An 18103-nucleotide genomic window follows, 5' to 3' on the forward strand; every position below is an offset into this window, starting at 1 on the left:
TACGTGCTTCATTGTGTTTATTTGAGACAATATAGATTAATTTTCAACAGAATATTATTTGCTGATACTGATATGTCGATAAACAGTTATGCAATATAAATTTCTGTGTTATCAGGTCACAGCTTCAAAGTCCTTAATTTGTCACTTTGCCCCATTAAGCTATTTAAATAAAATAAGTTAAAAAAATACAACATGACACTGCGCTGCTACTTCTGACAATCTGGAATTAATGCATAGAAATACACACAATCCACTTAATATACTAAACAGACACGCTCTCGAAGTTAATCAAGGCAGCAACTTTTAGGTCAATTACCTGCATTACTTATCTGACATGCAGACAAATTGTCAGAAACTGTTGGCCTCTAAGTATTATTATTGCTATTATTTGCTGTCAGAGAAAAGCTTTGCAAACCACGCAAAATAACGGGGAGGAGGAATTCAGGGCAAAGGGACAATCCGGGCACCGCAGTGTTTGGAGGAACGCGGTTCAAACTTCACGCTCACTGCCTTACAGATCATGATGAAAAGAACCTTATAATAAAGGGATACCCCAGCCTTGAATGGACTCAATGCATATGACAGCTGAGCAGTCCCTTTAAAACTACCATGTGGTGCCAGTCACAAACACCCCCCCATCTGCAGAATGCCCCCCCATCTGATTGCACTCCTGTCCTCCTCCCTAAAGCTGTTTAAATAGACCACCTATGAGCATGTGCAGAAAGAGCTCCCACCGGGTTCAAAAGAAGTGCTCTCCTGCCACTGATTGGATGCTTCAAACAGCCAATCAGCAGAGTGAAATGCCATTTTGTTTTTCATTTTAAAGAATGCATATTAAAGTACCCAAACACTTTAATATGCATTCTTAATTGGTGAGGGTGTCTGCAATATTATATTATTCCTTTAATGGCAGCGTCAATGCATGTGCTATGACTTACACAACATAAGTAACCAAATATAAAACGGATACCCTCTTTCCAAAATGCGGGTTCCTTTTCCTTGAGCAACTGGGAGAGCATGTAGATTAGCCCTGGCAAAAACATGGTTTCATCTCATTTTGTTCCAATAAACTTCCTTTAGCTGCAGACCCGGACATGGCCATTGTTGTCGGTCACGTGATATTTGGGGTGACTTTCCTGCTCAATCATCACACTGAGCTGATGCTTTATGGCAATGCTAATGAAGCCCTGGTTGTCCAATGAAACAATTTCCTCCACAGACTGTAAGTTACAGTGTCAAAATGGGGGTGATTAAGACTGAGCCATTCTACTGTTTTCTACAAAGCCGTACAATTAAAGAGTTTTTGTCTATTAGACGGAGGCAAAGACAACAAAACTAGAACTTATTCAAATTACTAATAAGTAATTGCCTGAAACATTGTTTTAAAGGAAAACAGCACAATATTTTTTTTTTTAACATGATATTAGTAATATAAATGTTGGTTCTGCTTTACATATGGTTTGTTTGAAAGATGAAAGATGGAATTTTAAAATATTTTTCCTTTTTTGTTCACATTTATTAAACCAACTAGAACTATAGGTGAATAAGGAAGCTTTGGTACGTTATTAGTGAATAATCTAAATATTGTATGTTTGGATTTTATTTAAAGCCCAGGGACGCATACATTTTCCTGCCAGCGGCGTATCTGTATACGGGGGGTACATGTTTCGTAGCCAGGGGAGTGCGGCCACAACTGCTGCAGAAACTCTTTGGTAAAATGAGTTATCAGGAACAAATCGCTTCCATAAGCCAATGCTCAACCCTGTGAGCCGCTGTCTTACTGTATTCCTTAATCAAGATGTTATGCCTCAAAAGCACACTTCTTTGGTTTACTTATTTCAATAAATGGGGCCTTCTTCAGCCTCAGCCCAAGATCATAATATTGGCCTAGTGTTTAACCCTTGGCCTGTATATTAAAATGTCCTCAAGTCTAAAAAGGAGCTGCTGGGGTCAGAATTTCGCTCACTTACCCAGCTCATCGACAGCAGACACTGAACTGCAGCACAAGGTGCTCGGAGTAACAGAGTGACAGCCAGCACTGGGGCAGGAGTACAAGGGCTGAACTAAGGGAGGAGCCGGCTCCGCCATGTTTGTTTTGGGAAACAGGCCACAAACAATCATGGAAGTAAAAGTTACAGCGGACAGCTTATCTCATGCAGAATACTCCTTGCCTTGTGAGTTTTGTATTTTAGTTTATCCAATACAGACTTAAAAAAATACACAAGCCTGTAATATAAACCAGGTCGAGTCTGATCTGTTAACTGTTTATTATAGTTATTATTTACATAATATATATAAGCATAAAGGCTGTTATTTAAATTTCAGTCAGCTGCATTATTCGTTTTCTCCGCAGTGCATTCACTTTCGGTATGTTTGCCCCAATCCATCATGGCTGTGTCGTTCACCTATACATCAAGCCGTTTCTATGGAGATGACAGTAAATTGTCGTAGAGATCTATACACTAGAGGAACCTCTGCAAATCCGACGAAGGCGACCATATTTCTGACGCGGAAATATCATTCAATTCTACATTTCTTTGCTTCATGAGCAATTACTTTTAACATTGGCGTCCTGTTCATTGTCTCCTTTCTAATGTTCTACCAACCACATTGTTGACGCTGCTTGGAACTACCCCGGGTGGCGTGCGCTTGATACTCTCTGGAATGTCACAACTACGCGTCGCTTGCGTCATAGCCGTGCGCCCATTTGTCCCACGTTGGTGTGTTATGATGCCGGAATTGGGTGCTGTGAGTGTGAGGGATCCAAATTCTGTTCTTCCTGATGGGTTCTGGGCGGCCATAGCTGTCTGGCTGGAAAAACCACAGGTCCTTAACAAGAGGCTGTGTGGATCTAGCATCCAGGAGACATGGCAGGAAGGAGGATGTGAGCCGGAGGAGCTGAGGGGCCTGCTAGGCCTTCTCTCCGGTCTGTCCTGTCCGGGGGAGGATGAGGAGATGGTCGATATGATAAGAGGCTACGGGGAGAGCGGAGCAGGCCTGGGCACCAGTATTATCCTGCGGACACTGATCCCAAAGGCGAACCCACACTATGCCTCAACTGCCCCCAAAAGAGAAGCAGTGATCCAAGGTACGCAGTCAGACCAATCTATATCTCTCTATAAATGGCAAGAGGAATTTTGGTGCAAAATGTGAATTCCTTTGGTTGCTATGGTGATCACATCATATGCATTTTAATGTGCAGCTAAGCCATCCCTTTTGCGGGCTCCACTTTGCAGATGCATAATCCTGGAAAATCAATGTATACCCAGTAGATGCGGATTACAAAACCCTATAACTGCTATCTAAACACTTATCTCGGGGACCCAGGTACACAGCGTAGCCGTATATTGCTTAGCCCACCGATACGGATAAGTGCCCCAATGTCGGTGATGTAATTCTAACACGGCTGTATTGTTTACCGTGAAGATGAGTCATTGTTACGGGTTTTTTTTTTAAACCCACCAAGACTTTCCTGCAATCTGTAGCCCTCTCTGAATACCTGTAGTGGGGTACCTGAGGGTTTAACCCCGTGAATATGGTCAGGATTTTAAAACATGCGCAGAAAAAGGAAGGGAGAAAATGTCCCAACAAATGTATTTACCTTTGGATGTTCCAGGAGCCAGTACTGATTCTAAATGGACACCTGCTTGTTGTAAAGCGACCATTTGTAAAATTCATTTTTCCTGATTTTTTTTGAAAAAAAAATTTTTGTGTTGCCGTGCAGAAGAAGTGATTAGCCACACGGGGCTGCGGCCACATGATACATGCCGTGTCGGTCTTCAGTATAGATGTGAGTGCTAGTCCAGGACTCCATCTCCATTAAGCTTTGAAGCTCTGCCCAGCGCAGTGGCACCTTTTAGTTAAACTGATGAGGCTACTGCATTTTTTGGGGAGTAAAAGTAGCATTGAATGAACCCCTTTTATGTTCATTAAAGGAAATATTTTTAAAGTGTTTTTTTAAAATAAAATAAACAAACTACTACTTGATGTAGAATGTGAAACTTGCCTCCTCTCGTGTGGTCCGATGATTCTTGGCACTGATTGATCAAAAAAAGTGTTCTTCTACAGGTCAGGTGTCATTGTAATGACCTACATTCATAGGCGTTTATCTTTTGGAAAGGTAAAAGGCTCCCTTACATACTAAAATTTTGGTTTATGTGGATTTTTTCTTAAATGCTACATTTCTGACTGATGGGGTGTTTTTAATAATGTTTACATTTATAAAATATTCCCCATTTTTCCACTAGTTTAAACTACTTTAATTACTTTAATATTTTTTTGTAATTTTAAATTGTAGGGCTTTTTATTATTATTATTATTATTATTTTTTATTTAATAAGAAACTCTTCCTCTTCTTTCCTGTAGTCTTGAATTTCTAATTGCAATGTACGTGATCAACCAACAGGGGGCATCAGTGGGGAAGCCTGATTATACGATCAACAATACAAGTGCACTAACATCAAGCACGGCTTCGCTGCCGCAACCCCGAGATGTGATTTCCTTAAGTGTTATTTATTTATTTTATTTCGTTAACCCCTTCCTTCTGCACAAAGATGTTTTGGTTTCTGCCGTTAAATAACAATTTTAACAAAATCCCTCTGATAAATAATTTAGTTGTGTGGCTTGGAAGTTTATTTATTTTTTCATATTTTTTTTTTTTAATCTCTTTCAGATATCCCCAACAGACGTGTGACATTTATACCTTTGGAAGGGCCAAACCAGGGACATTTGCAGGTGAAGAAAAATAACATTTATCAAATCCGTCTTGAGCATGTCAAAGATGATGAATGGTGAGAACTGTAGAGCAAGAGGTTCTGGACTGCATATTTTAGCATTAATTCATACTCTTTATGATGTGGAGATCTGTTCGTATGTATTTTTCAGATGCCCCCCACCCCCATCAGACATACAGAAAGAACATGGGTATATCTTAGAGGACAAACACTTTTTTGTTACACATTTGGCCGTTCTATCTAAAGGTCCCGAAAGCTTATGTAAACCTTCCATCGTTTTATGTGTTGGCCAAATAAAAGGTATAAGCTAAAACAGAAATACTTGAGTTGGGCTAGAAATCCACGTATATAATATCTACAAGTAAAGCGTCAGTTGCTATGGCTTTATTATAGGGTAGAAACTATAGTGAACAGCCCCGGATCGGCCATCTGGCCAACTGAGGACTTGCCTGGTTGGTCTGTGCCGTATTGGGCAGTCTACTTGTCCTTACTGTCGCTTGCTCTGTAGTTTCAGTCCTTTAAAGCATTGCCAGGGCTGATTTACATCCACGGTCTGGATCTGATTGCATTGTGAGGTTAGATTTTACTTTACAGGGAGAATGGTGGATAAATGGAACAGCCTCCCAGTAGACGTGGTGGATAAACATATATGGAGAGGCATAAAGCTAAGACAAGACCAGGAACTGATTAAGATCTTAGTCCTTACATTAGGAAAAATGGGCAGACTAGATGGGTTTTTCTCTGACGTTAAATTCTATGTTTCTACTGCCTTAAGATTATTAAAAAAAACCTTTGTGTTCTGTTCTTGATCAGTCTTTTTGTTCTTTGGGGGGGGGTGAAGCAATGTTTAATTTTCTAATTCATTGATATTTTTGTTTATCTCTTTAAGGTCTATCTCCCTCTTTGTGTTATATTCGGAAAGCTGGGATGCTGATGGAGTTGTATATCCTAAAGTTTCCTGGATGAAAAATGAGCTGCTTACCCGGCTGACAAAGTGGTCCACAGAGGACAAGAAAAGTGAATTCAAAAGCACCCTCTCCCTCGTTTCCGTAGATAAATATAGCAAGCTTTATCAGAGCCTCAAGGAGAAGTACAAAGATATGGTGAAGGTACTTGCCAGTGCTATAACAATGCTTTCTAATGAGCATTTTCCCTGAAAAGGCATCAAAATGGAATTTTAAAAAATTCCGTTTCCTAAAATGCCTGCTAATATTATTTATTTGGCACAATTATCCGGTATATATGTTATTCTCCTAATAATGGCACGACAGAACGTATCGTTAAATAGTCTCGAATATTTTTAATGCCGGTTTTCCTACTTGGAAGCTATTCGTAGTTTCACACCCCGGCGGCAGGAAACCAGTGATATTACAATCATGTGTATGGATTTTCCAGACCCGTTCGCATCACCTATGTTATGGTATTTTAGAGAGAGATTCTATAATCTCTGGGGTTTATTAACTAAAATGTGAGTTAAATCATTTGAATTTACCCTAGGGGGATTTCCAAAGGCAACATAGGGCCCTTATACACTCTTATGTTCAGAATGGAGTACTGGCGTTTTGGATTTAACAATGCATTATGCAGGGCCCACTCTGCCCTGCTCCCAGGATATTGGGGTTGGCCCCTGCTACATAGTTCTAGTGTTTTAAACTTGAAATCAAACCCCGCAAAGAAGATTAGTTATTCTATCACTTTTTTATTTATTTTTTATAATATATATATATATATATATATATATATATATATATATATATATATATATATATTTTATTATTATTTTTATTACAGATTAAAAAACAAAATAAAAGAAAATATGCAACTATAGCAGGGCTTGGATACTATTCTGTTAACCGGTAGCTCTTTAGCTGTAGAACAGGGGTGTCCAAGTTTTTTCTGCAGTGGGCCACTTCATCAGAATTGTATACGTGCGAGGGCCGCACTCATTTTTCACTGAGAGAAAATATGGCCTTTAATAAGATATGCATATTAAAATAAAGTAAATGACACAAAACCTTTACTTTTCCTCTCACTGATTTCTGGGCCTACAAATGCAGGATTCTGTATAAGGAAAAATAAAATAGTTCTATTTATTTTAGGGATGCACTAAAATGAAAATTCTGGACCAAAAATGAAAATTCAGGGTTCACTTAGCCGAAACTGAAACTGACCCCCCCCCACACACATTTTAATAAAAGTAAGTTACACACCAAAGTTGTACAAAAAAATGATATATTATGATTGTTAACAGCAATCTCAGGCATACCCAGATTCCAGCATGTACTGGTTGGCTGGGCATTTTATTTTTTGTCCAATTTTAGTGTGTAACCACACTTTTATTAAAAGTAACACACCACAATTGGACAAAAATTGACAAAAAAATCAACAATATGACTTGGCATGATAGGAGTGTGATTGCTAACAGCAAACACACTCTTTATACCCAGGCAACCAGTGAATGCTGGAACCTAGGCATGATGGGACTGTGATTGCTGTTAGCAATCACACTCCTATCATCCCAAGTCAGCCAATACATGCTACAGGGTGGCTGTAAGTGCAGACCCCATACTGCTGGCAGCATCAATACACAAGGGGGCAGCTAGCCAGGTTTCAGCATGTACTGGCTGACTTGGCATGATAGGAGTGTGATTGCTAATAAAAATCAGTCCCATCATGCCTAGGTTCCAGCACTTACACATCCATGCTATCACACACACACTCATTCATATACTCATTCATTCACAGATTCCTTCCCTCAATCAGACATACTCATTCACACAACCTACCCCACCCCCTTAACTGCACTACAGCTCTCTCAGTGCCGATCACAGACTTCAGCAGGGGGCGTGGCCTCCCTCGTTCTCCCCACAGAGGAGGCAGCTGGAGCAGAGAATAGACCCTCCCACAAATAAGCAGCAGAGCTCTTGTGATCCTGGCTGCTGATCTCACGCGGGCCGCACCTCGAGGTTTCGCGGGCCTCATTTGGCCCGCGGGCCGCATGTTGGACGCCCCTGCTGTAGAACTAAATGTTACCATCATTTTTTTTAGGACACAGGGCTTTAGTCCAGATTATTTGGAGAGTTACCTTTTAGCTACCTAAAGGGTGGGCTGTCGTGAGTGTTGGTTTTCGCTCCCTCACTTCACTGTTTATTATAAAGGGCTGACATTAACTGGTGGCTCCAACCAAGAGGACACAGCTTTCCCTGCCTCATGTATATTTCAGTGGATGATGAGAATAAATAACTATGATTTAACTATACCTTGTATGGGGCTGGACCTTCATAATGTATAGTGAAGTCGAATACTTGCTTTGCAGGTGAAGTTATTAGTGAGGTTTCACCTACTTAGATATTTTTTTTATTTGTTTTTCATGAATCGCTAGAAGTGGGCGCAGGCATAAGAAATAATGTAGGAAGAATTCTCAGAGTCCCCCCTGCTCTTTGTGTACATGAGAGAGAGGGGTTATTAAAAGCATTAACTATTTGGCTCGATGTGTTTTCGGGTCGGGCAGCTGTATGGAGTGTGATTTCTTTAACCTTTTGTTTGCTGGGGGGAGCATTGCTTTGACTGGTGTGAAATAAGCTGCGTGATAAATCACAGAGACGGATGCTGGCAGTGAGAATTCGCATGTGGAACATTACAGAATGCTTTCCGCGTAAGTGTCTGGTTTAGCAATTTAGAAGCAATGACGCTGCGCGTGAAGGTTTCCTAATCCTCTTCTGATCTGTCTATGGAAAATAACTGCATGCTATATTAATAAATTCTCCATCTTTGTTTTTAAGGTATGGCCTGAAGTTACGGATCCTGAGAAGTTTGTATACGAGGATGTGGCCATTGCTACATATTTATTGGTAATGCTATTTTTATATACTTTTTTTTTTTTTTTACATTTTTGTTAAGATAGTGACTGATATAGTTTGAGCTGTATTGTATTAAAATTAAACCTGCAAGCTAGATTTTTTTAATACACTGCTTTATTTGATTTTTGTTAGTTGGTAAATTAGGAAGGTTTTTTACTTTACAAGTAATGTAGCTGAATATGAAGCAGTCTTCCTATTATGTTTGCTTTTAAACTTCAACACTTTATGAGCACTTGGTTTTTTTCTTAAATCCGGGAGTCCTATGCTTATCACGTGCTTGTATAAACTCCCTCGCTGTGTTAACCTCTACTACCTCTGCTGGGAGGCTTCATCTACCACCTTCTCAGTAAAGTAAACTTTACATGACATATGAGCTTGTAACATTTGTTTATCATGACATAGACGGCCATTAAAAAACCAGTTGCACAGATATTACACAAAGCCAGGGTTGGGTGGGTTGATTTGCATGTAGTGCACATGCTTGGCTTATTTGCAGAGTTTTATTAACCCACGGGTCGGAAATTGGACCTGTAAAGTTACAATTTTTAAACAAAAAATATGTGGGACTAATACATTAGAAAAAATATTTCCCCCAACAGTGCCAGATCTGAAGATTTCTCCTAATGACTTTACTGAGGTTGTAGTAGATAAGTGGTAGGGGTTAATACAGTGAGGGCATTTAAACTCGCATGGGAAAGGCATAAAGTTATCCTGAATCTAAAACAAGACCAAGAGCTGATTAAGGTCTAAGTGTTTACAGCAGAAATAATGGACAGATTTCATGGATTATCTGTCGTTAAATTCTATATAGAACACTTCCTTTGTTATCATTTTGCTACCAAATTTTAGTTATTGAGCTTATTATTTTAGCTACAATCTATGCAAACTGATCACATTTGAATTTTTTTAGGTTCTTTGGGAAGACGAAAGATTACAAAAAAATCTGAATGAAAAGCAATCATTTGTGGATTTGGGATGCGGGAATGGACTCCTGGTGCACATTTTGACCAATGAAGGGGTAGATAAACTCTATATATATCTTGACTTGGTGTTGGTGTTTGGGGACAGAATTAGCCTGCATGTCACCTTCTGCTGTTTATTTAAAAAAACGTTTTTTTATTTCGAAAAACATACAAAAAATGTACCAACATGAATGAAATACCTGTGGCATTTCCACTAGATTTTAAACTAGTAACTAATGGTCGTTGCCTTTCGTTATTTAGTTACTTATTTTATTCTGCACACTTATAGCATCGCGGTCGAGGCATTGATGTAAGAAGAAGAAAAATCTGGGATATGTATGGGCCAGAAACCATTCTGGAGGTATGTAAATATGGGCTTCGTTTTAATGAAGTGATTTTGGTTAAAGTGAACATTAAAGCAGAACTTAATGACATGACTGACTGTTACAGTTTAAAAAAAAAAATTCAGCACAAATTTTGAGCTCATACAGCCAAGAAACATTTGACAGTATATAAAAAGCTGTTCAGGTCCATCCAGTCTGCCCATGTTTTTCTAATGTAAAAAAAAATAAAAAAAGCTTTATTCAGTCTTTGGTCTTGCCAGCATAAAGGTAATCATTGAGACAATACGTATTTGAATTTCTTCAATTTGTTACCCTCTGCCTCTTCTGCTGGTAGACTGTTCCACATATCTACTCCTTCTTTACATTACAACTGAGCCCCATGATCCTCTAGTTCTAGACTTTGGCCTCTTGTCACATGTCCTCCTTTTAATATAGGTCCTTCATGTACTTAGAAACATTTACATAAATAAAAGGGACTCTGATCTGTCTGAAGAAAAATATTGTTTGATTTGCCATCATACTGCCTCTGGTAAATAATAGAATATCTCAGTCTTAATCACCCAGGCGCACATTCTGACTAATCAGCTTCTGTGGAGTAACAGATTTCATTAGAACTGCTGTAAAGAATCAGCTCAGTGTGGTGATTGAGCAGGGAAAGTCTCACAAAATCACGTGACTAAAAACAATGGCCGCCTCCATGTCTGCAGATAAAGGAAGTTAAGTGGAAGAAGACAAGATAAGACCAGTTTTGTCAGTTCCAACCTACACTACTGCATACTGCGCTAAGTTTTATAGTCAAGCAGAAAAATATTTTTCCCACCATGGTACTTCTCCTTTAACCCCCTTGATGCCAGTTGACATGCCAGCCGCGTCACTGAAATGCATCTCCTTGTCAATGGTTAACATTGTGGGGTTAAAGGAGCATAGAAAGTGATCAACAATCGCTTTCTTCGCTCAGCTGGTGTTGCTGCAATTCCTTAATATCGAGGCATCTGTTCTATCTGTTACCTTCACCAAATCATCTTTAACTCCTTGTTATACTGCATGCAGTAAACAATAGAATAAATCGATCTAAATCGCCCAGCAGGACTGAAAACTCATGAAACTATGGAGAAAAGATAAATATAACTTCATTGCAATTACTCTGTGTGTGGTTTGTGCAGGGAAAGTCACTTATATATCACACAGCCCACAGCTCTGCATATGCAGTTCTACAGTTCTCTTCAAAAATCCAGGCATTAATGAGTTAAAAAAACCGAGCATTTGAAATAGCCTGAAGTGTCTAGTTTTCAAAAATGTAAGGTAAATTAAATTGACTGGGTTTAAAGGTGTCCTAAAGAGGACATGGGCGCAGACTGACCAAAGTCAAAAATACAGTTCTTCCCAAAAATCCTGGCATTAAAGACAATAATTATTAAAAATAAAGGCATCGCAATTACTCTGTGTGTAGTTTGTACGGGGAAAGCCACTCAGTCTACAGTTCTGCATATAAAGGCAGTTTATTGGGAAACAAGTTAAATAAATGGACTTATCTTCAATGCTAAACTGCATTACCGTATGCACCACTCTGCTTAATGGCCAAAGAAATATTTTTTGTGGGACCTAACCTTTAAAAATTTTGAAGGGATCAGTAAAGCAGACTGTTTAGTGACATTTTGGTCTAAAAATGTTTACCAAAGAATACACTTCTCCGGATTACAGGTGCTTGTCCTTTGAAGAATTCAGTAAGGTCTAAAAACTACTTTTGGCTTCTTTGCTTTGTGTTGTTTGCCTTATTTTTATTTAGTAGAATCACAAAGATAATGTATTGTACAGTTATTTCTTACATAATATACTTTTCAAAGGGACTTTCCCTTTATTGTTCTGTCAATATATAGCCCTCTTTCAGAGAATATAAAAAAAAAATACATATTCATTATTTTTTTTCTTTTTCTAAGGAATGTGCCATAATTCCCAGTGATGAATATTTATTTCCAGACACTGACTGGATAATTGGTAACCATTCGGATGAACTTACTCCGTGGCTTCCAGTCATTGCTTCTCGGTAAGAAGAAAATGAATATATTAAGGCAGAACATGTGTCATAAATTAATTGCGTTAGGTTTTTTGTACCATATTCGTGGCTTTGAATTTCCCCTTCATTTATTTTAATTGTTGGTGAACCGGAGTTGGCTGGTCCCGAGATACAGCTGTTGTGTAGAGAACAAACTGTTCCCACTCTGTTGCAGCAGGGGTCACTAAAGACATCAACAGAAGGGCTGATGAGGGGTAGATACCCAGGAGGACCATGCTGAGATCTCCAATTACCACCCCCTAGTGGCTGATCACAAACATTGCAATCAGAAATGCAGGGCTATGGAGCCTTATTTCCTGATTACAGCGTGATCCCATACAGGGGAGATCACAGCGAGAAGAGGAAGAAATTGAGTTTGTCCTTCTTCGACCTAAAAAACAAAACAAAAACAAAAATAACACAAAACAATGAAAACTAAAATAAATGATGTCTGTGGTGATGTTGTGATATCATCATGGGCTACCATCTCGTTAAAGGAGAGCTCTATATACCCCTCCCCCACAGGGAGTATATAGTCAAAACATTGTTTAAAAAAATAATAGATTGAGAAAATGAAGAAAATCTGAAAAGTGTACAAATGCCCAAAAATCCCAGTAGAAACATGTGCCCCCTTAATAGAGATTGTGAGCGGGCAGCTAACACTCTCAATTCAGTCTACTTTTATAATCACACAGTCCTAGACCCCAGTGAAAACACAGTAACAGAGATTATTCTGCGTGTTACTGCTGATGGCTTAGCATGGACACGTGGCAAGCTGCCACTTTATAACTTTTAGCTATGTATTATTTAGCTTCTACAATATTTAACAATACATGTTGTTTTATTTATTTATGCGTCAACAGCCTTGCTTGTGCATGAAAGCTATTCATGCATCATGCGCCTTAAGCCAGCTCCTGCCTAAAAATCAGAATAGTTTGGCATTGGTGAATGTACTTTTTGTAGAACGTTTTGTTTCTTTATAAATGTATCTGATGGCAGCATTGTATTGCTCATAACGTTGCCATGATGGAATGCATAGTGTATTACATTAGCAAGGCTTATCTGTTAAGACTAAGGAACGACATCTAGCGTAGGCTGGAAGAAAAATGCCAGAGATTGCAGATAGAAACAAAATTCATAAATAGTTTAACAAAGTACAGGAGGGAAGTAAATATAATAGGAAGAGAATTGCCAGGGCAAGAAATCCAACAAATTTCCCCTCGTTCCTCTTGACGGATGTCTCTGTTTACCCTTTTCTCAGTCTCCCCATCTCCTGATAGATCTCTCTCACCACGGCTGTCCCGATCCCACCTATCCGTACCCTTAAGCCTACACCAGTAGTAGTAGGATTTTGGGAGAGCCTCCCTTGAGATAATTATATATAATTATGTCCTTATTTTGTTGTAATTTTCTGTAATATGTCTCCTTTCTTTCCTCTGCTTCAGCTCGTCATACAGCTGCTGTTACTTTGCACTGCCGTGCTGCTTCTTCAGCTTCTATGGAAAATACAACAGGAAATCGAGTAAGAAAACACAATACAGGGAATATCTTGATTTTGTAACTGAAGTTGGTCATCGCTGTGGGTTTAACGTAGAAGAAGATTGTCTCAGGATTCCGTCTACCAAAAGGGTATTTTGGAAGTTATTTTTTTTTATTTATTAATGTATTTTGGCACTTGTTTCAGCAATAAATAAAATAAAAAATGAATAAACTTATTAAACTTTTTTTAGGTGTTATTTTATTGTATAATCTTATGGAGGTACTGGTCATTTCACTTATCCCAAAATGTCTGTAGTGACCAGGCTTCTGGGAAAAAATACTTAGTATGTTTATTAAAGGAAACATTTTTAAGTGCTTTTAGTGGATTTTGGAGAATAGTGAGGCACATCGGTAGACCATAAAATCAATGATATGATTGGTTTGTGGTGACCAGCACATGATAGTTAAGAAGGAGCTTTCAGTTTAGGTGCCATTAATTAAGAATATAAATACTTTCTCGGGATATGTGTGTTCTCTGTTCCCAAACATAAAGCATAAAACTAGATACATTTGCTGCTTCTGGACTTTACTTAATTTGTAATGAGATTAATGTTTGCCTTCTTTTTGGTATCGTTACTGTAGGTGTGTCTGATTGGAAAGTCTAGAACATACTTGGCATCTCAAGAAGGAATAATTGATCAAGAGAGAAAACAATATATAAAGAGCCACTTTGAAGGCAACAAAGGATCTTCTTACAAAGTTTCTCCGTGTCATCTGGAAACCAAAGGAAATTGTAATGGTCTTGTAGACCATGCGGATGAAAATTCTGCCACTTCTACTGCTGCCCAAGTGCATCCAGAGCCAGAAAATGGAGTTTGGCTATCTGGTTTCCAGCCCCGCGAAAAAGTAGAACCCGTCCGGAACTGTGCTCTTCTCCCGAGGACTTTCATAGACAAAGTAGTTTTGCAAGTAGCAAATTTATTGCTCAACTCTGATGCAGAAGAAAAGACCGAAAATATTGTTGATGCGTGGAATAGAGGAGGTAGGGGTTCTCGTTGGTGCATTGCTAAATTAATTGTATATGATTGTTTGCCAGGTCGCCCCCACCTTTCCTTTTTAAGTAGCAAGTGCTGCTTTACTGTAATCTGGTAACATTTCTATCCAATCATTAATTATGAAGTGATTTTTTTTTTTTTTTTTTTTTTATTGTTGCCGTGACAATAAACTTTAAATTTCTACTTTGTGCACCTTATGAATGTACCACGAGTACATATCCACTCATGTTGTAAAACAAATGCTTCTTAGAAGTAGTATTTCTATCTAATGTATAGCTATTGAATAGCAGAATACCACACCTCCTTAATAAGTCAAAGGCTATAAAAAAAAAATCCTTTATTTTTTTTTAAATTATGTATGAGTATTTTAATCTTTAGACAGCCTTTTATGTATTCATGTTACGGTTGGTTTTGTAGATTGTAATTTTGCATACAAAAAGTTACTCTACAATTATGTAGATCTGGTGTTTTCTGCTGTTAAAATAGCGTCTAGATGTAGTTGAAAGCAGCTGGAAATAATAGGTGAATAATAAAACGCGTAGCAGCAGATCATGGTTACTTTTATTTCTTCACTGACAGAGAATGTCCTATTCTTCCAGGTCTCATTCTGACGGGTTTTTGTATCTTTTGCAGGATGTGTTACGTTAAGGGAGGTAGCTGAACATTTGGACAAAGAAACATTGCAAAGGTTAAAAAATGAATGCGGGGGTTTACAGACTTTGCTAAGGAACAACCATCAAGTATTTGAAGGTGATTATTGACTTTAATAGTGTGATACACTTTGTAGTATTAGAAAGCTTTGCGTTATGTCTGACACCATGGAGTTCATAGACTACAGGTCTTCTTGGTTGTAATATCGTTATTGTTGGCTTTTAGCAATTCAAGCGGTTGTTTTCTCACAATGGCAGAACTGGAGCACGGCCTCTGCTCTCTGTTGCAAGTACTTAGAATAAACATCATTGCAATCACTTTGAATTACCGTATTTGCTCGATTATAAGACGAGGTTTTTTTCAGAGCAAATGCTCTGAAAAATACCCCTCGTCTTCTAATCGGGGTCGTCTTCTAATCAGACCTCAAATAGAGTCTGATTAGGAGACTAAGATCCAGATCCCCCGCACCGCTGCAGGGGACCTGGATCCTCCTGTCTCACCCCCCCCCCCCCATCATACACACTTACCGGTGCTTCCTGCTGTATTGCCGGGGCAGCGGGTTGACGTCTACGCGATCCGCGTAGACAACGTCCGCTGCAGCCGGAAGGAGGTGTGGCTAGCAGCGGGGGTTGTCTGCGTCCGTCGCGCAAACCTTCCCCGACTGTCAGAGATCAGAGTTCCCCGCACCGGTGCGGGGAACTCTGATCTCTGACAGCCGGGGAAAGTATACGCGACGGACGCAGACAACCCCCGCTGCTAGCCACACCTCCTTCCGGCTGCAGCAGAAGGCGACGTCAACCCACTGCCCCGGCTGGAAGCACCGGTAAGAGAGGGCTGAGAGGGGAGGGGAGGGGAGAGTGTGTGTGTGTGTGTTAGTTAAATGGGGGTATAGGGTGTGTGTGTGTGTGTGTGTGTGTTAAATGGGGGCATAGGGCATTTCTGGAGTGGCGTTAAGGGGGCATTTAATAGAGCACTCTGCCTCCTGAAATGCCTTATACACCTATATGCCACTCTGCCCCATAATATGCATTTTAACCCCCTAAATGCCAGAGTGGCATATAGGGGTATAAGGCATTTCTGGAGGCAGAGTGCTCTATACAATGCCTTTTAACTCCCTTAATGCCACTCTGCCTCCTGAAATGCCTTATACCTCCCTATATGCCACTCTGCCCCATAATATGCATTTTAACCCCCTAAATGCCAGAATGGGATATAGGGGTATAAGGCATTTCTGGAGGCAGAGTGGCATATAGGGGTATAAGGCATTTCTGGAGGCAGAGTGGCACATAGGGGGTCAAAAGGCATACTATGGGGCACAGTGGCATATAGAGGGTTAAAAGGCATATCATGGGCCACAGTGCCATATTGGAGTGGCAAGCCTGGGGGCAGATGTGCGTAACTGGGGGACAGGTTGGAAAATACAAGAAATAAAAACAAAAAAAATATTTTTCTCAATCATAGCTTTTATTAAAAAAAATAGTTTACATGAATTAACATTTACTGGTAAAACTTTTTTCCTTTAGGGTCGTCTTATATTCAGGCTTTTTCTTTTTTTCCTAAGTTAATATTCAGATTTTGGGGGGTCGTCTTATAATCAGGGTCGTCTTATAATCGAGCAAATACGGTATAAAAGCAGGTTAGAACAACAAGCCAGCACTGGCATTAGCTCGTGGTGAGTGTATTCGGCATGCACATGGGTAAGCAGGCAAGCAGAAAGGGGCCGATCCAGAGCCAGATATAAGGAGGGGAACTCGCACTAACACGTGCACACACAGACAACACATATACTCACACAAACCTATCCAGACACACACACTCACACTAATACAGCCAGACGCATTGACACACATGCACACCGACACCAACTCCTTTACGCTGGTAAAGCCTCGGGTAGCCCGAGCTGCTGAGCTACTACCCCGGGGTCATGTAACCCAACCTTACTTGACCCCACCACCTTCAGATACCACTTGGGACTTACCTCACTACCCCCACCCATGATGACCCATACCAGCAGACCGTATCACAAACTACTTTGTACTTTGTTCTCAGGGACCAATATAAATACCTTTTTTGGTCCTGTAATAATTATATAGTCTCATGGTCATTATCTTCAACTTTTCACAATTTGTTTTTATTTTTTTTAGTGAGGAATGCAAAGGTTTCCATTCGCGACTGGAGGCAAGAAGCAAAAACAGCCACTAGTCAGCGGAGAGCAGAAGCCAAAAGAACTCTCCCCGCTGATGTTTTGAAAACGCGGTTATGTTGGTTTTACGTAAACCACCCCAGCGGCTGTCCTCGCGTGGCGGATTCTTGTCCTTACGCGCACGGGAGTGAAGAGCTTCGACCCAGTTCTATTACAAAAAAACATCGCCACAAATAACATTTTCTAATTTATTTATTCTAATGTATCTGTTAAGCAAAGCAAGGCTTTTGTTCTAAATGATTTGTCATTTAATTCTGACCTTTTTTAATTAAATATCCTGACTCAGAATGTGAGTCAGAGAAACTAAATAACTTGTGTGAACCGTTTCACTAATTAAACTACACGTTTACTTAATTCTCTGTTAATAGTATTGTCTTTCAAATGCAAAGACAATCTCATTGAAAGTGATTTTAATATTGTAGCTGGAATCATGTATTTACATACTGTGACAAAAGGTGTGGTATAGTGATAGATGGCAGATATATTAGACCAGCCTTGGTCAATAGTAGCCTACTTTAACCCCTTAAGGACCGGGCTCATTTTTCGTTTTGTACCCTGTGGGACCGAGGCTGTTTTGACACTTTTGTGGTGCTTGTGTTCAGCTGTAATTTTCTCCTCACCCATTTAGTGTACCCACATAAGTTATATATTGTTTTTTTCAGGACAAGATGGGCTTTCTTCAGATACCATTATTTTGATCGTATCATCTTATTTACTATAAAAAAATTAAAAAAACATGGTGAAAAATGGAAAAAAAAACACA

The 18103-nt window shown here is 39.5% G+C and overlaps 1 protein-coding gene across 1 annotated transcript; it reads left to right on the top strand.

Moving 5' to 3' along the window:
* Positions 1-2730: 2730 nt before the first annotated feature.
* On the top strand, positions 2731-17517 carry LOC149282263 (putative tRNA (uracil-O(2)-)-methyltransferase). The gene is made up of 11 exons (XM_089498447.1): positions 2731-3088; positions 4673-4790; positions 5623-5842; positions 8516-8584; positions 9504-9611; positions 9845-9916; positions 11837-11943; positions 13398-13581; positions 14074-14473; positions 15120-15236; positions 17282-17517. The coding sequence occupies exons 1-11, from the start codon at positions 2731-2733 to the stop codon at positions 17515-17517; spliced, it is 1989 nt and encodes a 662-aa protein (XP_089354573.1).
* Positions 17518-18103: the final 586 nt, after the last annotated feature.

This window comes from Sceloporus occidentalis, unplaced genomic scaffold, assembly GCF_023333645.1.
Source record: "Sceloporus occidentalis isolate IW3139 unplaced genomic scaffold, rSceOcc1.0.p SCAF_120, whole genome shotgun sequence".
NCBI lineage: Eukaryota > Metazoa > Chordata > Lepidosauria > Squamata > Phrynosomatidae > Sceloporus > Sceloporus occidentalis.

Bases quoted from the DNA above. Each gene is read 5' to 3' on its own strand.
- LOC149282263 (XM_089498447.1), top strand. From the start codon at position 2,731: ATGCCGGAATTGGGTGCTGTGAGTGTGAGGGATCCAAATTCTGTTCTT. The intron at 4,791-5,622 runs GTGAGAACTGTA...TATCTCTTTAAG, and splicing joins CATGTCAAAGATGATGAATG to GTCTATCTCCCTCTTTGTGT. The intron at 8,585-9,503 runs GTAATGCTATTT...GAATTTTTTTAG, and splicing joins CCATTGCTACATATTTATTG to GTTCTTTGGGAAGACGAAAG.